The sequence below is a fragment of the Hypanus sabinus genome, chromosome 31 (assembly GCF_030144855.1).
Source record: "Hypanus sabinus isolate sHypSab1 chromosome 31, sHypSab1.hap1, whole genome shotgun sequence".
NCBI lineage: Eukaryota > Metazoa > Chordata > Chondrichthyes > Myliobatiformes > Dasyatidae > Hypanus > Hypanus sabinus.
This window is the reverse complement of record NC_082736.1, coordinates 21,831,378-21,854,946: the sequence shown is the minus strand read 5'-3', so window position 1 is coordinate 21,854,946 and position 23,569 is coordinate 21,831,378. Positions and strand designations below refer to the sequence as shown.

Sequence of the window (23,569 nt, the reverse complement as noted above, 5' to 3'; positions counted from 1 at the left end):
AATGTCCATTCAGAAATCAGATGACGGGAGGGAAAGAAGCTGTTGCTGAATCACTGAGTGTGTACCTTCAGGCTCCTGTACCTCCTCCCTGATGGTAGCAATGTGAAGGCACGTCCTGGGTGACGGGGGGGCCTTAATGATAAAAATTGCCTTTTTGAGACATCACTCCTTAAGGTGTCCTGGATACTATGAAGGTTAGTGTCTACAATGGGGCCGAGTTTACAACTCTCTGCTGCAGCTTATTCCGATCCTGTGCAGTTTCCCCATACCAGATGGAATGCTCTCCACGAAATTTGCAAGCGTCTTTGGTGACATACGAAATCACCTCAAACTTCTAGTGAACTCAAGGACAGTTCCAAGCACTCTTATGAACTACTGAACGGATGCCTTGCACATGAACTTTGCCCTCACAATCTGCCTTGCACTTTTTCCAGTAACATTGCATTCTGCATTCCATGATTGTTTTACCCAGCAATGAAATGATCGGTATGGATTCAGACCCCAACTCCACTCGATTCGGGCTTACACTTGTACAGCCAGACTTGACTGGAGCCGACAGCGGGTCACGTTGTCAAATGGCCTTAGGGAAATGTCCTTTTGAAGCCGTTTCCCAAATCCGTACAAATAAACAATCAGAGACCCCCACCACCCAGGCCATGCTCCCTTCTCCAGAGACCCCCACCACCCAGGCCATGCTCCCTTCTCCAGAGACCCCCACCACCCAGGCCATGCTCCCTTCTCCAGAGACCCCCACCACCCAGGCCATGCTCCCTTCTCCAGAGACCCCCACCACCCAGGCCGTGCTCTCTTCTCCAGAGATCCCCACCACCTAGGCCGTGCTCCCTTCACCAGAGACCCCCACCGCACAGGCTGTGCTCCCTTCTCACTGCTGCCATCAGGTAAAAGGTACAGGAGCCTCAGGACTCGCACCACCAGGTTCAGGAACAAATATTACCCCTTAACCATCAGGCTCCTGAACGAAAGGGGATAACTACACTCACTTGCCCATCCATTGAGATGTCCCCACACAGTGATCTCACTTTAAGGACTCTTTATCTCAAGTTCTCATTATTATTTATTGCTTTCAGGTGCAGAAGAGGTTGAACAAGATGCTGCATGGTTTAGAGTGCGTGTGCTATCATAAGAGGCTGGACAAACTTGAGCGTCGGAGGCTGAGGGGAGATCTGACAGAGGTTTATAAGATTATGAAAGGCACAGATAGAGTGGACAAGGAGTACGGCCTTGGACTGTGGGAGGAAACCGGAGCAGCTGGAGGTCACAGGGAGGACAACTGCGACAGTTTAAGTTCACCCTGAATCTTTGAGATCTGTGTACCACACACATCTATCTACCAGGGTGGTCTAAACCCAACACCTCTCTTCCATGGACTCTCTCTCAGCAAAGCAGCCAATATAATCAATGACAACGTTAGAAGAATTCCGGGGGGGAGGTCTCATCGAAACCTATTGATTAATGAAAGACCAAGTTAGAATGGATGTGGGGAGGATGTTTTCTATAATGGGAGAGTCTAGGACCAGGACATCCATTTAGAACGGGGACCAGGAGGAATTTCTCCAGCCAGGAGGTGGTGAATCTGTGGAATTTGTCGCCACAGCCAAGGCCAGGCCATCAGGTACAGGTTGACAGATTCATGGCAAGTCAGGGTGGGAAAGGTTACGGGGAGAAGGCGGAGTGTGTTGAGACAGAGCAGACTCGACAGGCCGATTACTGAATTCTTGTGGTCTAGTAAATGGTCCGGGAACACGAGGGGGAACTACTCCACTCGGAGCCTCGCGTGAGTGGTGCTTGTGAGCTCGATTTCACCATGTGAGAGAAGTTCAGATACACACGTGGATGGTAGGGGTATGGAGGGGTATCGTACTGGTGCAGGTCGATGGGAGTAGGCAACGTTAAAGATTTTTGCATGGACTAAATGGGCCAAAGGTGTACTTCTCTACAACTCGTAAGATGAACTCTGTACCTCACAATCTACCCTGTTACAACCTTGCACTGTGCTCCCTACAACTGTAACGTTCTATTCTGTAGAAAAACGCAAAAATGCAGGGGGAGCTCTGTTCCTGTAAAGCGCTGACATCGAGGGCCGAGACGTTTCGATCAGGCTCTGTACAGACTCAGTCAGTGGCTGGAACCCAACCCGGGTGGCATTACACCGATCGCTACTCAACTGTGCCGCCCTCAGCCCGCTCAGCCGGCACAATCTGGCAGGAGTTAGAGGTGAAAGGCACCATGATTTGGCTGGGCGCAGGACAAACCATGTTGAGGCACTGCCCAAACAAACTTTGCTGTGGTTGTACACAGGTCTAGTGCCTCCAGTCCCGTTGGGAGTAAACCGCACTCGGACCATTCTCAGGGTCTACACTAGTGACACACTTTTCCCCTGGGGCGCTGCACCCTGAGCCGAGTGCCTGCCACACCTCCGGTCAGAAATGCCCCCTCTCCCCCAGCATTGGCAGAGGGGAAAGACTCTGAAACGGTCCTACTGCAGACTCCCAGAGCGAGGGGGCAGGAACAGTGCTGTTCAGATGTGACGTGGTGAGCACAATTGCCTTGATGACTGGGGTTCAACTCCCGCCACCAGGTGCTCCGACTGCCCCCAAAGGCGGTTTAGCGGTTGTGGGCACGCCATGTTGGCGCAGTAAGTGTGAGGTCCTCAGTCTGTGTTGGCTATGGACGCAAATTTAACTACGTTTCAGACATAGGAGAAGCAGGCCATTTGGCCCATCGGGCTATTCAGTCATGGGCTGATCCAATTCTTCCAGTCATCCCCACTCCCCTGCCTCCTCCCTTTGATGCCCTGGCTAATCAAGAACCTATCTATCTCTGCCTTAAATACACCCAATGACTCAGCCTCCACAGCCACTCGAGGCAACAAATTCCACAGATTTACCACCTCTGACTAAAGTAATTTCTCCGCAGCTCAGTTCTAAAAGTACGTCCTTCAATACTGACTCCCCTACCATGGGAAATAACTTTGCCATATCTAATCTGTTCAGGTCTTTTAACATTCGGAATGTTTCTAGGAGATCCCCCTTCCTTCTCCTGAACTCCAGGGAAAACAGCCAAAGAGCTGCCAGACGTTCCTCATACGGTAACCCTCTCAGTCCTGGAATCTTTCTCGTGAATCTTCTCTGAACCCTCTCCAATGTCAGTCTATCCTTTCTAAAATAAGGAGCCCAAAACTGCGTACAATACTCCATGTGTGGTCTCACGAGTCCCTTATAGAGCCTCATGTTGAGTAAATCCGCCCTCACTCAGGGAAGGGCTAGTATAGAGTGCGACTCCCTCTACCCCAGACACCTCGGTTAATGGTAGCGGCCTGTGGCATAAGATGATCTGGGAAGCCCTGCTCTGCCCCGTCCCATTACGTGTTCAGAATGGGTCAGATACAGTAAACCTCATCACAGAAACAGCGCTGGTTGGGTAAACAACCTGGAGGAACTCAGGAGGTCGAGCAGCATCTGTGGGTTTGGACGCTCATGGAACCATTAGCGTTTCAGGTCAAAAGCCTGCATTGGGACCCGAAGCATCCTATCCTCCTCACAGGTTCTCCTCAGGCCGCTGAATTCCTCCAATTTATTGCTTGTAGCACCGAATCCCCTAACTCTACATGTTGGATAAAACTGTCCCATCAGGCACACACACACACAGGGCAGGGGCAGCTCTCTCTGCTGTCTCATTAACAATGGTTTCCTCCCTCTTACAGACTGCCACAATGCACTGGATCGGTAAAAGGCTACAGTGGGTCGTGAACTCAGCCAGCTCGATCACAGCCACTCACCTCTCCACCCAAGATAACTGCAAAAGACAACAACCATCATGACACACTCCCGGCCACCCTCTACGTTCCCTCTTCTCATTACTACCATCAGGGAGTCCATAAGACTGTAAGATATTGGAAGGAAGAACGGAAGAGCATATTATTATTTAAATGTTGAAAGATTGCAACATTCAACATTGCAACAGTCCCTGTGCAGCGGGACTTGGAAGTGCTTGTGCATGAATCACAAAAGGTTGGTTTGCAGGTGCAGAAGGCAAATGGGATGCTAGAGGGATTGAATTGAAGAGCAGGGAGGTCATGCTGCGACTGTACAGTGTACTGGTGAGGCCGCACCTGGAGTACCGTGTGCAGTACTGGTCTCCTGACTCGAGGAAGGATATACTGGCTTTGGAGGCGGTGCAGAGGAGGTTCACCAGGTTGTTCCAGGGATGAGGGGGTTAGACTATGAGGAGAGATTCAGTCGCCTTGTTGGAATTCAGAAGTATGAGATGAGATCTTATATAAACTTATAAAATTATGAAAGGGAGATTAGAGGCAGGAAAGTTGTTTCCACTGGTAGGTGAGACTAGAACTAGGGGACATAGCCTCCATCTTAGGATGGAGATGAGGAGGAACTGCTTTTCCCAGAGAGTGGTGAATCTGTGGAATTCTCTGCCCAGTGAAGCAGTGGAGGCTCCCTCAGTAAATATATTTCAGACAAGGATGGATCAATTTTTGCAGAGAAGGGGAATTGAGGGTGATGGGGAAAAGGCAGGCAGGTGGAGATGAGTCCGTGGCCAGATCAGCCATGATCTTATTGAATGGCGGGCAGGCTCGACGGGCCAGATGGCCGACTCCTGCTCCTGTTTCTTATGTTCTCATATGGATAGGAGTAGAATTAGGCTATTTGACCCATCGAGTCTTCTCCACCATTTCATCATGGCTGATCCATTTCCTTCTCAGCCCCAATCTCCTCCCTTCTCCCCGTATCCCTTCATGCCCTGGATAATCAAGAATCTGCTTTGAATGTACCCAATGACTCGGCCTCCAAAGCCGATTGTGGCAACGAACTCCACAGATTCGCCACCCTCTGGCTACCTCGTCTCCGTCCTTCTCTCTGAGGCTGGGTCCTCTGGTCTTCAACCCCCCACCCACCATAGAAGACTTGCAGCCGACATTTTAAGAACGTTCCTCCTCTCTGCTATCAGATTCCCCAACGGTCAACGTTTGCACGACCTCACCGTTTGGCTCCACTCTGCGATGTTTACAGAAATATTTTTAACGTCTTGCACATCACAAACCAGCAAAGCTCATGACATAATGAACCTGCTTCGGATTAATGACAAGTCGGAGCAGAACGAGCACTCACCGTCAAACTGCGCCATCTTGTTGCAGAGCTGCAGCTGGCCCACGACAGCTTTGAACTGCGGCTGGTTCACACAGGTCACAAACCAGCGGTTGGTGTTGGTGAAGGACTGCCGGAAGGAGGGCTCCAAAACCTGGGGGAACGGAGAGAAGTCGCCGGTAAACAAGGCGTCACGCGCCTCCATCTTCATCCCAGCCACGACACCACGGAGAGATGCAGCCCTTGCCCAATTACACCCACGCGACCGAATAACTCACTGATCCTCACCGTGGTTGGAAATGCCAAACTTACGCGGAGCAGAAACGAACGTTTTACCGGGTCGCGTTAGCCAATGCACACAAGTGGCAATTCAATGCAGAAACAACGAACTCGACATGAAGTGAAGACATGCACGTTCAGGAGGGAGCCCTTTGCCCTAATCGATCCATCGCGTAGTCGGCCACAGGCCCATTATCTTGAGGAAACCGCGCTGATTCTGGCCGACTTCATCACGTACGCCAAAACTACATCCTTAACAATCGACTCCAGCATCTTCCCAACACTGAGGTCGGACTAACTGGCCTATAGTTTCTCCTCTGCTTCCCTCCCTTCTAAAACAGTGGAGTGACATTTGCAACTTTCCATTCCTCTGGAACCATTCCAGAATCCAGTGATTCTGGGAAAATCAGTACTGTCTGCACAATCTCTCCTGTCAAAATCCTGGTCTAGGTGACTTACCAGCCTTCAGATCTTTCAGCTTCTCCCTAGTAACAGCACTTCTGCCCCAAAACTCCTGAACATCCGGTATACTGCTAGTCTTCCATAGGTCTTCCATACTTCTTCCCAGGTCATCCATCATTTCCATGTCCCCAACATTCAAATGGAGTGCTACCACGGTTCCTTCTGTTTGTTTTTAACATCTACCTACTAATTCCTGTTATATTATACACCCTCTCTTTTGCTTTTATGCTGTCTTTGCTTGTCAGCCACCTCATCCCCCTTTCAGAATACTTCATGTTTGTGATGAACCTTTCCCGCCCTGCTGTCATCCTTACTAGTGTCCCCTTTCAATCAACTTCGGCCAGCTCCCCTCTCGTGCCTCTGTCATTTCCTTGACTCAACTGTAATGCTGACACACTTGACGTTATCTTCTCAAACTGCAGAGTGAATTTTACATTGTGATCACTGCCCTCTCAGGGATCCTTTACCTTAAGCTTCCTGATTATATCTGGGTCATTACACAACAGCCAATCCAGAACAGCCATTCCCCTAGTGGGCCCTACCACAAGCTGCTCTAAACCATCTCATCAGCATTCGACAAATTACCTCTCTTGGGATCCAATATCTACCAGATTTTTCCTAATCCACCCGCACATTTAAATCACCCATGACTACCGTAACATGCCCTTTTGACATGGTGTTTCTATCTCCTGTTGTAATTTATAGCCTACACCCTGGCTACTTCTGCCACCCAGTTACCCCAGGGATAAATTAGTGGTCAGCTGTCCAACCAATCAGCATTACTGACATACAGAATGTGTGGGGGAAACACACCGGAGTCCGAGATCAGGACAGAAAGAAGGAAATGAAAAAACACACGTGTACACACCTGGTTAGGACTGAACTGTGCAGACCCCTGAACTCCAGATTTGAGCTGCAGGAGAATCCCAAAGATGATCCCCTGAAATATTCCTTTCCAGCACGTAGGTGATCTTTGTCACTGGGGTCAAGGCGAAAGAACGAGGTCACATCGACACAGTACCGCCAGCAACCTACCCAAGGCGGGGGGGGGGGGGGGGGGGGGGGAATGCTGTCTGCACAAGCCCCCTGAAGGCAGTGAGGACATCCAGCAGAGTAAAAGGCCCTTCGGCCCAGCTTGTTAATACTACCAAGTATGTCTCCACTGATCCCATTTCCCTAAATTTGACCTGTAGCTTTCTAACCGTTAGTAGTTCAAGAGCACGTTTAGATACACAAGTGCTGTTAAGAGTCCCTGTCTGTACCTCCGCATTCACTGTGGCATGGGGAGGGGGGAGAACATTTTTCACTACAGACCTCACTAAACCACTTATCCCTTACACTAATCCATGGCCTCAGGTTGGCTGCCTCTGCTACGTCGAGAGACAAACCAAGGAAGGCAGCAGCCATTGAAGACTCACCACCTGGGACATGCCCTCTTCTCAATGATACAGCCAGGTAGGAGGTAAAGGAGCCTCAAGTCACACACTCAATATCTTAACAACAGCTTAGAGTCATAGGGAAGTACAGCACAGAAACAGGCCCTTCAGCCCATCTAGTTTGTGCCAAACCATTTGAACTGCAGCACCTGGACCATCACACCCCTACTGTCCACATACCTAACCAAACCTCCCTTAAATGCTGAAATCGAACTGGTGTCCACCACTTGCACTGGGCAGCTCGTTCCACTCTCACCAACCTCTTGAGTGAAGAAGTTTCCTCTCGTGTTCCCGTTAAACTTTTCACCTCCCCAGAGCCTCAGGTTGTGGTCCCACCCACCCTCAGTGGAAAAAGCCTGCTTGCATTTACCCTATCTGTACCCCTCGTAATTCTGTATACCTCTATCAAATCTCCTCTCCATCGTCCAACGAATAAAGTCCTAACCTGTTCAATCTTTCCTTCTAACTCAGGTCCCCCAGACCCGGCAACATCCTTGTAAATTTTCTCTGTACTCTTACAACCTTGTTTACGTCTTTCCTGTAGGTAGGTGACCAAAACTTCACGCAATACTCCAAATTAGGCCTCACCAACATCATGTACAACTCCAGCATAACATCCCATCTCCTGTCCTTTCCCTCTACCATCAAATTTCTGAATGGTTACTTCTTCTTTCCCACGATTTTTATAGCATCTTGTCACAATTTCTTCCATGACATTTCAAATTTCATGAAACGTCAGTGACAACTAACCAGATTCTGACTCCCCTCTACGCTTCTGCTCGTAACTTTGTAAACCCTCTACCTCGTCCATTTCCAGCCTCAGCAGCTCCTCGCAATAAATAGCCACTCCCTCCCCGGCAGCACTCAGCTGAAACTCCTCCGTACAATCACATCCTACCCAGAGCGTGGGGACTAAAACCACGCACAGTCCTCCAGCTGAGGCCTCTTACTCAGTTGTACCTCAACTTCCCACCCCTCAGCTTGATGCTCCAGCCGATGAAGACCAGAACCTCATGGACCTCCTTTACCACGCTGCCTGCTCGCGTTTTCGGCAAGGTGGGGCGGGGAGTTTGAAAAGATCAGTGCCAGGGAATTTTGGACCACTTGAATGGGAAGTGTCGCAGAGTGTAGAAACAGGCCCTTCGGCCCGCAGCGTCCCTGCTGACCGCGAGCAACTTCTATCTACAGCTGTTGCATCTGGTCTCTGGGAGGGAGGCTCCAATGCACAGGATCACAAGAAGCTGCAGCACAGGCAGTCCAAACCCTTTCTTGTTAATGCCAGGGACCAATCCCATTAAGCAAGGGGTCTCTGGACCCCAAGGTTGGCAGCCCCTGCCGTAGAAACGTTGTAGACACAGCCAGCTCCGTCACGGGCATATCAACCCCCCCCCCCCACCATCAAAGGCATCTTCAAGAAGATGGCATCCGAAGAAAATAATAAAATGTCGGATATATGGGTACATCAGGAGTTTGAGATCTTGGTTCGGCACCTAAGCACTCGCAGATTTCTGCAGGAGTACCCTGGAGAGCATTCTGACTGGCTGTAGCATGGGGGGGTGTTCCTGCTCAGGACCAAGATAAGCTGCAGGAAAATGTCCAGAGATCCGAGGGTTTTTGTTGGGACTCCGGCACGGTTACGTAGATTATGGCTGAAAAATACCCGACTGTTGGCGCTGTGAGGCCGATAAAGGAGACTCAGTACATGCGCTCTGGTCCTGTCCCAGAATCCAAGAAGTTTGCATTATGCTACTTAAGTATATTGGTGAAGTTCTGGGTATTCATCTCCCTCTCTGCCCCAGACTTTTTGTCTTGGGAGACACACTTATAACCATATAACAATCACAGCACAGAAACAGGCCGTCTCGGCCCTTCTGGTCTATGCCGACCGCTTACTCTCACCTAGTCCCACCGACCTGCACTCAGCCCAAAACCCTCCATTCCATTCCTTTCCTGTCCATATACCTATCCAATTTTACTTTAAATGACAATGCCAAACCTGCCTCTACCACTTCTACTGGAAGCTTGTTCCACACAGCTACCACTCTCTGAGTAAAGAAGTTCCTCCTCGTGTTACCCCTAAACTTTTTCCCCTTAGCTCTCAACTCATGCCCTCTCGTTTGAATCTTCCCTACTCTCAATTGAAAAAGCCTATCCACGTCAACTCTGTCTATCCCCTCATAATTTTAAATACCTCTATCAAGTCCCCCTTCAAACTTCTATGCTCCAAAGAATAAAGACCTAACTTGTTCCACGTTTCTCTGTAATTTAGGGGCTGAAACCCAGTAACATTCTAGTAAACCTTCTCTGTACTTTCTCTATTTTGTTGACATCTTTCCTATAATTCGGTGACCAGAACTGTACACAATACTCCAAATTTGGCCTTGTACAATTTTAAGATTACATTCCAACTCCTATACTCAATGCTCTGATTTATAAAGGCCAGCATACCAAAAGCTTTCTTTACCACCCTATCCACATGAGATTCCACCTTCAGGGAACTATGCACCATTATTCCTAGATCACTCTGTTCTACTGCATTCTTCAATGCCCTACCATTTACCATGTATGTCCTATTTTGATTAGCCCTACCAAAATGTAGCACCTTACACTTCTCAGCATTAAACTCCATCTGCCATCATTCGGCCCACTCTTCTAACTGGCCTAGATCTCTCTGCAAGCTTTGAAAACCTGCTTTATTATCCACAAGGCCACCTATCTTAGTATCATCTGCATACTTACTAATCCAATATACCACCCCATCATCCAGTAACTTCAGTTACTTGCGGATAAGTACTCCCAAAATTGGATCCAGACAAGTATGATGGTAGGAGGACAAATTATAGTTAGAGGCTGGAGGGGACCATCATTTCAGGAGTGGGCCACAGAAATAGCCCAAGTGGCAGCTTTTGAAAGCAAGTCTTACAAGCACGGCCTTGCCCGCAAGCTGGAAGTGGAACAGACCGCTTGCTTACCTGCTTGTAGAGGCACAGGAGGGAACAGACGAGAGTGATGTTTGAGTTTGAGAGACTGGACAGCTATGCACAAAAATGGGGCAAATATTCAGGCTTCCTGAGGGTGGGGGGGGGGAATAGTGGTGAAGGATATTGTTGAATGGCAGTTTTGTGTTATTAGAGGACTAAATAGCCACACATGATTACTATATTGATATCTATTTCTGCCATGTTTGTCTTTATTTTATGGATAATTTTATGTTTTGTAAGCTATGATTTACATAATTTCAACACTGACTCAAAGGTTTGGGGAAAATTTATAAAAGAATTCAATAAAATTTAAATCAATGAAGAAAAGAAGCTGCAGAGAGTTGTAAACTGAGTCAGCTCCCTCATGGGTACTAGTCTCTCTGGTATCCGGGACATCCTCAAGGAGCAGTATTAAGGCCTCCCATCACCCAGGACATACCCTGTTCTCAAGGAGGTAGAGAAGCTTGAACACACACACTCAGCGATTCAGGAACAGCTTCTTCCCCTCTGCCACTGAACCCATGAACACTACCCTCACTACTGTTTTAATATCTTTGTATTACCCATTTACTGCAATTCACTGGGCTTTTTCTCAACTTTACGTATCTGCTGGTACAAAGTTAACAAATGTCACGATGCGTGCCGGCGATTTCAAACCCGATTCTGACTTCATCTGGCAGCTGGTTACATACACCCATCGCCTTCTGTACGAGAAGCTTTGCCTCTTCCCCAACCCTGTGCTCCCTCTTCACCCCCCCCATCCCGGCCCCCCGCTCCAGGCCAGGTAAAAAGACTGACCATCCAGCTCATCTGTCGCTCATGATGTTTTAAGCCTCAGGTCATTCCTGAGCCTCCTCTGAAAGCCCGAGCCTATCCGGTCCTTGTGAACCGATTCTCCAAGTAACTTTGACCCCAGGGACAGCACCTGCAGGAGAGGGAGCACGGCCTTGCCCGCAAGCTGGAAGTGGAACAGACCGCTTGCTTACCTGCTTATATAGCCACAGGAGGGAACAGACGAGTGTGATGTCGGCCAGGGTGACACGCTCTCCCACCAGGAATGTCCTCGTCTTCAAGTGCTCGTTCAGGATGCCCAGGACCTTCTTCACCTCGTCCTTGGCGTGCTCGGTGGCCTGTGAGAGAGCAGCAGTCGTGAAGCGCGGTTTTACACTGGCCGAGCCACGGCAAGCTCTGTCGCACCGTCACGGCCACCCTGAGCAGTGTCACACATTCAGATTCTGCAACATTACAACACTTCGGCCCACAATGCCATGCAAATCATTTAGCCCACATACAATTAACCCCTCCTGCATAACCGTCCATGTTTCTGTCATCCCTGTGCCTATTTAAGACCTCAAGAGAAGAGTCAGGCGAGAGAATTAGGCCATTTGGCCCATCGAGTCTGCTCCATCATTTCTTCATGGCCGATGCATTTTCTCCTCTCAGCCCCCAACCCCCTTTATTCCCTGACCAATCAAGAATCTATCAACTTCTGCCTTAAGCATACCCAGTGACTCGGCCTCCACAGCACATCTGCAGCAATGAATTCCAGATTCACCACACTCTCTAAAGAAATTCCCCAGTCTCCGTTCCGAAAGGACACCCCTCTACTCTGAGGCAGTGTCCTCTGGCGTTAAGACTCGCCCACCATCCTTTCACCATTCGATGGGCTTCAATGAGGTCACCCCTCATTCTTCTGTATTCCAGTGAATACAGGCCCAGAGCCGTCAAACGGTCTTCATATGACAAGCCATTCAATCCTGGAACCTCCTCTAACACTCTCCAGTGTCAGCACACCCAAAGAAATGATAATTTAAATGTCACCAGGGGTGGTGCCTCTACCCCAGCAGGGTGTTCCAAGCACCCACTAATCTCCGTGCGAAGAACTAACCTCTGACATCACCCCACACTTTCCTCCAATCACCTTAAGGTCACGACCTCTCATGCTGGCCACTTCCGCCCTCAGGAAAAGGCCTCTGGCTGTCCACTCGATCTGCGCCTCTTAGCAAGTCACCCCGACCGAGGGAAAAGCCCTCGGCCGCTCCTTCTCCAGCAATCTGATGAGGAGCTGCGGTGTGAGTGGCTACACAGCCTGCCACAGATCGTCTCCACCTCCCTCTACGTTTCAGGATCTAAACTCGGTGGCCCCGCTTATTATGTAAACCTAAATGGGCGATTGTTTAATGCAAGTATCTAATCAGCCAATCGAGTGGCGGGCAGACGCGGTCGAGAGGTTCAGTAGTTGTTCAGACCAAACATCTGAATGGGGGGAGAAATGTAACCAGGGTGACTTTGACGGTGGAATAATTGCCCAGACACCGATCTCCTGGGATCTTCACGCACGACAGTCCGTAGAATCTACAGAGAGTGGCGCAAAACCAAAACGCACCCAGTGAGCGGCAGCTCTGTGGATGAAAATAACAAGGGCGGTCAGAGGAGAACGGTGACTCAGATTACCATATGTTACAAATAGTTGCCGGCTGTGTTCCTGAACCCAAGCGGCCACTGAGTTGGCGAGGAAAGAATGATGGACGGGGGGCCTCGTGCAGAGGGGTCTCCAGACGCTGCTGCAGCTGTAGAGGGTCAGATTGTTGGCACATCACCCACGGGGAAGGAAATGCCTTCCCGAACACATCCAAACAGGATGAAGTCATTAGCCGGACGGCTCTGAAGGGGAAATTACTGCCGCTTTATCGATCAGGAAGTCGATTGCCCTGCATAAAACACCAGCTGATCTGAGCGGGGCCACTTCCGTTCCGTTCTACCTGCTCACTCAGTAACCCTTAGCTTCTTCCTCTGGTTTTTAAAATTCTAATACTGCTCTCCCAGTGTCTTCTGTCAAGTCAGCCCTCCCATGCACTCGGCTGTGGAGGCCATCTCATTGGGTATATTTAAAATGGTAACTGGTGATTAGTCAGGGCTAGAATTGAAATGGAATGAGCAGTGAGTTCTCCAACTTCACCCGCCTCCCTCCGACGATCTTCACCACTGCTGCTCGTGGGATGACCTTTGTTTTTCTCTGTAAACTAGAGAGGAGAGAGGAGTTTACAGAGAGAAACAAAGATCATCCCACGAGCAGCAGCTTTCTGAGAGGGGTCGGAGGGGACAGGCCAGGCGAGTTCAAGCTGACAGGAGGGCAATAGTAACTCAAATCGCCAGGCGCTGGGCAGAGGGGCATCCCTGAACGCACAAGACGTCGAGCCTTCAAGTGGGTGGGCTGCACTTCAGAAGACCCCGCTGGCTTCCGTCCCTCGGTGGCCGAGGGGAACACCGGGTAAAGATTCGAACAGAGGGGCCTGGTCTGCAATGCAAGGGCACCTCCCCCGATGTTCCTCCTCCTCCCGTCCACTCTTCTCTCATACGATTCAGCCCTTCGCCTCTTCCTCCCATCACCTCGCAGCTTCTTACTTCACCCCTTCACCTGCCCCCAGCGCCTTATCTTGGCTTCCGCCCCTCCCTCCCCCCCCCACCCAGTCCTGACGAGGCCCTCAGTCCAAAGCATCCACTCTTCACGCTGCCCGACTTGCCGAGTACCTCTGGTGCTTCGTGTGCAGTACTCAGCGTTTTCCAGCGTCCGCAGAATTGGGCGGAGAGGTTACGGGGAGGAGTTCAGAGGATCCAAGGGGATTTCACTGCAAGGATAGAGCGGGGAGGAGGCTTCCTCAATTGGGGGGCAGTCCTCTGAGAATAGGACGTCCCTTTAGAACAGAGGTGAGGAGCATTTTCTTTAGCCAGAGGGTGGTGAAGTTATGGAATTCATTGCCACAAATGGCTGTGAAAAGCATGTCTGGGTATATTCAAAGCAAAGGTTGATGAACTCTTGGCTAGTAACGGCGTGGAAGGATATAGGGACAGGGCACGGGGTGGAGGGGGATAATATATCAGCCATGATGGAATGGCAGAGCAGACTCGATGGGCCGAATGGCCTAATTCTGTTCCTGTGCTGTACGGTCACTCTTCTGAACCCTGCAATCCAAGGCTGGAGCCCCATACCGAAGGTCAGACCCACCTGTTTATTGTACTGCATGATGCCTAGTGTGGGGAAGACCCACGTGCTGGCAGGGGGGATGACATCGCTGTCTGCAAAGCTGATCCACTGCTGGATCTGCGCCGCCGCCTCGCGCGTAGTTCCTCTCAGTTCGTCGTTGGCCACTGTGGGGGGGGGAGAGAGACAACACGCAGAGTGAGCCGACAGGAACCTCACCGCCCCCCGCTGTAGTGCCCGCACAGTACTCCTTCCTCCCTCGACTCATTTTATCCTGTGTGCTGGGTAAAGAGGTTCGAGGCTTGCAGGGCCAAGTGCACTGGGGATCAAAATCCACTCCCACAGCCTCCAGACTCTGGGGAATAGACTGGGACAGGGACCAGGAAAAAATGCTCTTTCCAGAGCGTAATTCACAGTATTCACACTTAGCTCATTAAGTGAAATAAATTTTACTGACCCTTCTTATTTCGAGATACAGCACGGTAACCAGCCCGTGCTGCCCAGTTACATCCCATGTGACCGACCCACAGGTTTTGGGACACGGGAGGAAACCAGAACACCCTGCGATGGGGAGAACGTACAGACGGCAGCAGAACTGAACCCGGGCCACAGACGCTCTAGTAACATCACGCTAAATTTATGCAGAGCAGGGGAATCACGGCTTCCCGAGGGTGGGAAGGCAGGAAGAGACCTCACTGAAAGACGGAGCAGGGACCGGCCCCAGGGCCCAAGTGCTCGTGTTACGTACGAGAGCGTTTGGAGTGGTGGGCAGGGAGGATTCACCGGCGGCTGCGTGGCTGAAGAGACTGCCCGCTGCCGGGAGAGCTTGCTTTGCGGCAGTAATCTTGTATCTTGTGGATGAGTTAAACCACGCCGCCCCGCTTCGACTAGACGCTGCCCTTGGTAGGCCGATGTGTTTAGTTGAGTATACTGCCGTTTCTGGCTTGAGATCTGTCTGGAGTACAAACTGCCCCGGGAATGAACCCTGCTCTAATCTGGGTGGGACCCATACACACTGCAGGACAACAATGCCACCCTTGCTCAAAGATTACAAGAACAGGGCTGAGATGAAAAATAAATTGCCATGGTCAGGAACAGACTTGAAGGGCCAAATGGCCCAATCCTACTCCTGTTCACCTTACGGTCTTATCCCCCATTTCTCCATTTCCTCACACTAGTCATCAGCATCATTATGTGCTGTCGTATGATATCATCATTATGTGCCATGACATATGACGTGGGCGATCATAATCTTATGACTGTGATTGTTCTTGGAAAATTTTTCTACAGAAATGGTTTGCCATTGCCTTCTTCTGGGCCGTGTCTTTACAAGACGGGTGACCCCGGCCATTATCAATACTCATCAGAGATTGCCTGCCTGCTCATACCACCGTCCACCACCTGCTCCCACGGCTAAGCAGGTGTGACCGCTTTCCCAAGGGTGACCTGCAGGCTAGCGGAAGGAAGGAGCACCTCACATGTTTAGTAGGGGCGTATCTCCACCCCACTGACCTGCCCACACTACAGCCTGCCAATCATAAACGCTCGTCATTCCCCCAGCTACGATCTTGCCACCGACTAGGCATTGGTAAATCCTCCTCTCCTCCCAGCGACAGGCCACTCCGGGTGCAGGAAACCCACGACCGCTAAGCTGGGGGCTCGCTATGTTGGCCCCGGGAGCTAATTGCGGCCTTTGGGATTTTAAAGACGCCATTGAAAGGGATTTCTCAGGTAGAAGTAAATATTTTTTTAAAAAAGCTGATTAAAGTTGAGGACTTGAGTAGGCTCAAAGTGTTCGAGAAGCTACATATTTCCAGCAGCACGGTAGTGTAGTGGTTAGTGCACCGGTTTACAGAGCTGGGTAACCGGGTTCAATCCCCGCTGCTGCTTGTACGCTCACCCTGTGACTGGGCGGGTTTCCTCCTGGTCCCACAGTCCGTAGGGTAATTGGTCAGTGTAAATTGCCCCATGATTAGGCTAGGATTAAACCGAGGATCGCTGGGCAGCTCGGCTCAAAGGGCTTACTGTACCTCAATAAACAAACTCGCGGCTCCAGTCCCCTGGGTTAAATCCCGACCTCCCGCACCATGTGGAGTTTCTGGCCTGGCAGGCCAATTCCCCGCAGCAAATTATCCCAAATTAGCAGGCGAGCGGCAGGAAACAAGGAGTGTTAACGGGAAAGTTCGGTGGAATGAAATTCGGATTAACGTGGGAACAGTGTCCCTGGGTGAGTGCTAGTCCGCGTGGAGTCGGTGGACTGCTGTAACAACGCAGAATTTAGATTAATCAACTTTGTTTTGAAATCTAACCAAACCTGGCCACTTGGTTTTAAAAGAACACTGTAATGCTACAGTTAAGAGGAAAAGCTTCCCCAATTTACAAACTGTGACTCTGGTTAAGGATTAATATAAAAGCAATACCATAAAACACAATGTACAAGTGACTGTTTAAATGTGGCCGTACGTACACAAGATCAGTTTATATACATTCAGTGGCCACTTTATTCAGTACACCTGCTCCTTCATGCTGGTCTCTAATCAGCCAATCACGTGGCAGCAACTCAGGGCCTGATGTGGTCGAGGTTCAGTTGGTGGTCGGTGCCAGATGGGGCAGTTTGAGGACCTCAGAAACTGCCAGCCTGGGAGTTTAGGCTGAAAGCGCCTCAGAGGTCAGAGGAGATTGGCCAGACCAGTTCGAGCTGTCAGGAAGGCGACAGTAACTCAAATAACCACACGTTACAACAGCGGGGTGCAGAACAGCATCTCTGAACGCACAACACGTCGAACTTTGCAGTGGACAGGCTGCAGCAACGGAAGATCACACCGGGTTTCACTCCCGTACCTACGAAGTATACACACCGATTGTATATGCAGAAAGTGACGCTGGGTACAGGATTATCCCACCGAAAGGTCACTTTGACAGGAAATGATTAAGTGACGGGGTCTCACGGCAAAAGGAACTTTTCTAGGTAGCAACAGGGCGGATGAAAACTCTGTGGGACAGCGACACCGAGGTGTGGAGTGTAAGCATGACGTGGCAGTGCACAGGGAGGAGGAAGGGAGCGGTCGGGCTGCGGCTGATGTGAGGGGAGGCAGAGGACATCGGAACATTACTGAATTGATAGATGATGCAACTTGCGGCTTACCGTAATGGGCAATGGCATTACTCTCAAATACGCAGAAGCCGTCATCGCCTTCGAACGCCGGGACCTGGAAGGTTGAGTGATAAATACGCTGAACTGCCAACTCCAGACGGAACCAGCGCTGCAGCAGGCACAACGCACCAGTCACATCACAACCACAAAGCAGGTCTGCTCCATCATTCCACTGGCTGGTTTATTTTCCCCTCAATCCCGTTCTCCTGCCCCTCCCTGTAACCTTTGACGCGTAGATTAATCAAGAACCTCTTGTGCACGTAGCAACAAATTCCACAGATTCACCACCCTCTGTTCTAAAGAGCCACCCTTCTATTCTGCTGCTGTGCCCTCTGGTCAGACTCCCCCCACTATTGGAAACGATCTCCCAACGTCACCATTCAATATTCAGTGACCAAACCCCCTCCCCCAAATTAATCTGAACTCCAGCGAGTACAGGCCCAGAGCCATCAAATGCTCCTTGTACATTAACCCCTTCATTCCCAGGGTAATTCTCCTGATTCCAAGGCCAGCACGACATTTGCGCACGTTGACTGGTACTCCCAAACCACAAACAGACGCGGGAAACCCAGAGCAACACTCACAAAATGCTGCAGGGATTCAGCGGGTCTGGCAGCCTCCGTGGAGGGGGATACAGTCCGCATTCTGGACTGAGACCCTTCCACGCCAGAATAAGGTGGGGCAGAGTGCAAGAGAGGTGACAGGTGAAACCAGGTGAGGGGGAAGGAAGATGAATTAAGAAGCTGGGCGGTGAGAAGTGGAAATTGATAGGACAGTGGAACACGGAAGAAAGCAAAGGAGGGGGGAGGCGATGAGCAAATAAGAAACCAGCATATGGGGTGGAAAAAGAGGGATAGAAATTACTGGGAGTTAGAGAAATCGATGTTCATCGGAACTTGCTATACACAAACTGGCTGCTGCTTCCTGTGACCGTGAAAAACGCTCAGAAACAAACGCACCGGGTGAGAACGAGCTGAAGCTCCTTTCTGAGCCGGTAATCAGCTGCCCCGGTTCGACTGCAACCCCCAGCGCCGTGCGCACGGGCAGGATGGTAGATTTGCAACCAGCGTGAAGGGTTCGCAGAGCCAGGGACCAACCAGTTCTGCCTGGCGCACCCACGTCCTCCCAGTGACTGCGTGGGGTTGCCCTGGCACTCCAAAGACCTACAGGTGAGGGGTACGTTGTGGGTTCCAGAAATGTGGGTCACACGACAGAGCACCTTCGTGCCATCCGCCGCAAGTTGGACTTCCTGGCGGACAAGCACTTTCATTCCCATTCCGCGACAGCAACGCTTTATATTCTGTCTGGGTAGCCTCCAGCCTGACGGCATAAACATCGATCTCTCCTTCCAGTAAACAAATCCCCCCTCCCCCACTCTGACCCTTTACCTCCTCACCTCCCCCTGGGTCCCATCCTCCTTCCCTTTCTCCTCTATCAGATTCCTCCCTCTCCAGCCCTTTCCCACCCACCTGATTTCACTTCCAGCGAGACTCCTTTCCCTCCGACATCTTCCCCCTTCCTTCTGGGTCCTGACCCAAAACCGCCACTGATGCTGCCCGGCCTGCTGAGCTCCTCCAGCATTTTGTGTGGGCGTTGCTCTGGATTCCCAGTGCCTGTAGAATCTCTGGCGTTGATTTGTGTTTCAATGTCCATCTGACAGAGAGCCGCAGTCACCTCAGCAGGGAGAGTCGTGCGGGACAAGGCGCTCAGAGATTAGTGCCGACTCAGCTCAGATCTCTCGTCGCCCGCAGCCATTTGTTCCAACTAGTCACAATGCAGCTTCTCATCATCGCTAACAACAGAACCCCGACAATTCCTAAAACAATGCTGGCTCCTGACAGCGAGTCCGCGCCCCGATTCTGAATGTGTCCGACGCACCTCTGGCACTAAATCTGTTGTCCAAAACGCAGAGCCGGCAAAAATTTTTAAATACTCAGCGAGTGGGATACGCGACGGTGTCAAGTTTTGACGCAGTGCAGGTGTCGAGGCCCCGGGGCAGGAAACGTCCACATTAAATCTCGCTGAGACTGAACGGCAGCTGGTGGAACCCACTCAGTAAGAGGTCGTCAAAAGTGCTCAATTTGTAAAGTGTTAACAAGCATGACGGGTGTTTGTACTCCCATATCACAAACAGGCCCTTCGGCCCAACTCATCTATACTAACCACAGTCACCATCTCGTCCCACTGTCAATATTTGGCCCATAAACCTCCAAAAAAAATTCTTCTCCACTCAGGTGCCAAACTGTCAGTCAGTTCACTCAAGATACCAACTACCCTCCAGGTGGAAAAAGTCACCCTCGGTTTCATATTAAACCTCTCCCCTCTCACCCTCCTGTTCTCGATTTCCCCACGCCCGACGGGAAAAGGCTGTGCCCCTCATGATTTTATTCCAGTCTGTAAGATCACCCCTCACCATGCCACACCCCCCACCTGCTTAACCTCATTCTGCAACTCAAGTCACAGCGACATCTTGGTAAATTCTCTCTGCGGTCTTCCCAGCTCGAGGGTGACCAGAACCGAACACGAGACTGCAAAGGGGTCTCACCAACGTCTCGCACTATGGCAATATCACCCAGACTCTGTACTCGATAAACATGGAAGCCTGCTGATGCTGGGAATCCAGAGCAACACATAAAATGCTGGAGGAACTCAGATCAGGCAGCATCGCCGGAAATGAAACAACAGTCGATGTTTCGGGCCGAGACCCTTCTTCAGGATTGGGGGTGGGAGGGAGGCTAGCTGGAGAGGAAGGAATCTGAGGGTTAAAGGCAGCGGGGACGTGATAGGCAGGTGAGAAGAGGCAAAGGTCACAGTGAGGAACAGAGGAGGGAGGAGGGGGAATATGTGTCGCTCCTCCACCTTGAGAAATATTTGATACTCAACGCCCTGACTGAAGGCCAGTGTTCCCAAGGCCGCCTTCACCAACTTGTCTACCACTGACCCACTTTCATGGCCCTCTCCTCGAGCTGTTCTACAAGCACGCTCCAGGGCCCTACCATTCAATGTCAAAGTCTCGTCCTCAGTCATGGAAAGGTACAGGTCCTTCGGCCCATCTAGTCCATGCCAAAACCATTTAAACTGCCTACTCCCATTGACCCACACCCCAACCATCCGTGTATCTAGCCAAACATTGAAATCGAGCTTGCATCCACCACTTGAACTGGCAGCTCGTTCCACACTCTCACCACCCCGAGTGAAGATGTTTGCCCTCACATTCCCCTTAAACTCTCACCTTTCACCCTTAACCCCTTCCCAAAGAGCCCCATGGCACCAATACTCAAACTGAACTCCATCTGCCTGTCCTTGCCCCACTCTAAGATCCTAGTAAACATCCACAATGCCATCTGTGAATTAACCGGCATCGTAAAAGTGCAGGAGAACTAGGCCATTCAGCCCATCGAGTCTGCTCTGCCATTCCATCATGGATGATTTACTATCCCTCTCCACACCACTCTCCTGCCTCCTCCCCATAACCTTTGACACCCTGACTGATCAAGAACCTATCGACATCCGTTTTAAATATACTCAATGACCTGCCCTCCCTCCTCAGCCACCTGTGGCTACGAATTCCACAGATTCCCCACCCTCTGGATGAAGAAATTCCTCCTCATCTCAGTTCTGTGCCCTCTGGATCTCGACTCTCCCACTACGGGAAACATCTCCTCCAAGTCCACTCTACCTCGGCCTCATCAATACCAGAACTGAGATCGTCCCTCTCCAATTCTACTAAACTCCAGCGCGTACCTCAAGTTACCCCTTTCACCCCAGGATAATTCCTGTAAACCAGATCAATCCTGGACCCAACATATTGATACAGTCACGAAGTCGGCACACCAGCAAGCCATATTTCACCAGGGGGAGCTTGAGGAGATTTGGCAAATCACCAAAGACTCGAGCCAGATGTACCGCGGAGAGCGTTCTGATGGGCTGCACCAGCGCCTGGAGGGGCCGCCGCACAGGATCGGGAGAGACTGTGGAAACTCGGCCAGCTTCATCGCGGGCACTCGCCTCCCCCGCATCGAGGACATCTTCAAAAGGTGATGATGCCTCAGAATTAAGAAGGCAGTAGCCATCATTAAGGACCCCCACACACCCAGGACGTGCCCTCTTCTCATTGCTACCATAAGAGAGGAGCCTGAACACACACATTTTAGGAACGTTTTCTTTCCCTCTGCCATCAGATGTCCAAACCATTAGCAGTCCCTCTTCCTGCATTATCACTCTCAACATGTAATTCTTGCGGTAGCTTACGGTTTATGTACTGCTGCCGCAAATTTCACAATGTGTCCGTGATATTAACTCCAATTCTGATCCTTAGCACATTCTTTGGGGCCCAAAACCACTCACGCTCCACGTGCAGACTGTCCTGTTCTGCTGTCCTTTTTTAAATGAATGCTGAAGTCCGTGCTCTTCCAAATCATCGATGACGACTAGCGATGGGCCCAGCACCGAGCCCCAACAGTCTATAAAACAACCGTCTACCATCACACTCAACCATCAAGCCAACTGTGGATCCAATTATCCATCTCTCCCTGGATCCCGTGCCAAATAACTTCCCAGAGTGCCCTCCCATACAGATCCTTATCAAAAGCTCACATCCGGACCTCATTGGCCTGAAGACCAGGATTTATAGGAGCAGAATTAGGCCATTCGGCCCATCGAGCCTGCTCTGCCTTGGTTTCTTCTTCAAAACACTCAATAGAGTTTGAAGTTTCATCCTCTCGAGTAACTTACCTATCACAGGAACTCGGCTTACTAAAACCGGTCTACAGCTCCAGAGACCCTTCAGCCCACGATGTTGGGCCAAGCTCAATCTATCGATTCCCTTCTTACACAGACCTCCATTTTCTCTGTCACCCCGAGACACAACCTGGTCAACTTTCAGCGATTTGGAGATGTAGGCCCCAAGCTCACTTGGTTTTAACTCTGCCCTTGAAGTCGACTTTCCAAAGCCAATGTCTTCACCACTGTGCAGGGTGGAACTGCACCTGCCTCCTCTCAGCCCAGTTCTGCCATCTGTCAGTGTCCCATCTCAATCCAGAGCGCCCTCCAACCTCATCCACAACTTTACTAAGCTTTGTGTCATCTGCAAACTCACTAACCCAGTCCTCCACGTCCACAACCCTGAACAGATCCTGGCACAAAACTCTCCATCCATTACAGTACCCTCCATGGGCAAGCCACCAGCCACGTTTCACTGGATCCCAAGCCACCAGCCACGTTTCACTGGATCCCAAGCCACCCAGCCACGTTTCACTGGATCCCAAGCCACCCAGCCACGTTTCACTGGATCCCAAGCCCCCAGACACGGCTGACTAAAACCCTTAAACACCGCTCTACCCTGTGTCACATCCCATCCAGATTGCAAGGGACGTCCCCCCCCCCTCACAAAGCCATACTGATCAACCCTCCCTAAATGCCTGGAAGTGCCGTCTTTAAGAGTTTTCTTCAATAACTGCCCCCGAGGCTCACTAATTCCCAGGGTGATCCTGACTCCCTGTCTCGAGCAACAGAGTGGCACTGGCCATCCACAAGGCATTCGGTACAACTCCTGTGGCCAGCAGCAAAGAACATCCCTAAAGGTGGTGGTGGTGGTAGTGAGGAAAGAGGTGGGGATGGGACGGGGGAGAAGAGAAGCCGGGGGAACAGGGATGGAGAAGGGAAAGTGAAGGGACAGACAAGGAGGGTGGGGGGAGAGGAGGGGCACTGGGGAGCAAGAGAGGGCTGGGGAAAGAAGGGGGGAGTAGGGAAGGGCAAGAGGATTGGGGTAGAGGGGTACGGGAGGTGAGGGGGAGTGGGGTGAGGAGGGAAGGGGGAGTGGGGAGAGGAGGGAAGGGGGAGTGGGGAGAGGAGGGAAGGGGGAGTGGGGAGAGGAGGGAAGGGGGAGTGGGGAGAGGAGGGAAGGGGGAGAGGGAAGGGGGAGAGGGGGAGGGGAGAGGAGGGAAGGGGGAGAGGGGGAGGGGAGAGGTGGGAGGGCGGGGAGGGGAGAGGTGGGAGGGCGGGGAGGGGAGAGAGGGGAGGGGAGAGGGGAGAGAGGGGAGGGGAGAGGGGAGAGAGGGGAGGGGAGAGGGGAGAGAGGGGAGGGGAGAGGGGAGAGAGGGGAGGGGAGAGGGGAGAGAGGGGAGGGGAGAGGGGAGAGGGGAGAGGGGAGA

General features: G+C 51.2%; 1 protein-coding gene across 1 annotated transcript in view; it reads right to left on the bottom strand.

The window, feature by feature from the left end:
- The window catches only part of eef1g (eukaryotic translation elongation factor 1 gamma), a 40,126-nt gene that overhangs the window by 15,073 nt on the left and 1,484 nt on the right, over positions 1-23,569 (bottom strand). The window contains exons 3-6 of the mRNA XM_059955154.1: positions 17,409-17,472; positions 14,288-14,430; positions 11,268-11,411; positions 5,148-5,277 (exon numbers count right to left, since the gene is read on the bottom strand). Of these exons, the coding sequence (XP_059811137.1) occupies positions 5,148-5,277; positions 11,268-11,411; positions 14,288-14,430; positions 17,409-17,472 (481 nt within the window). The remainder of the gene's footprint in view (positions 1-5,147; positions 5,278-11,267; positions 11,412-14,287; positions 14,431-17,408; positions 17,473-23,569) is intronic.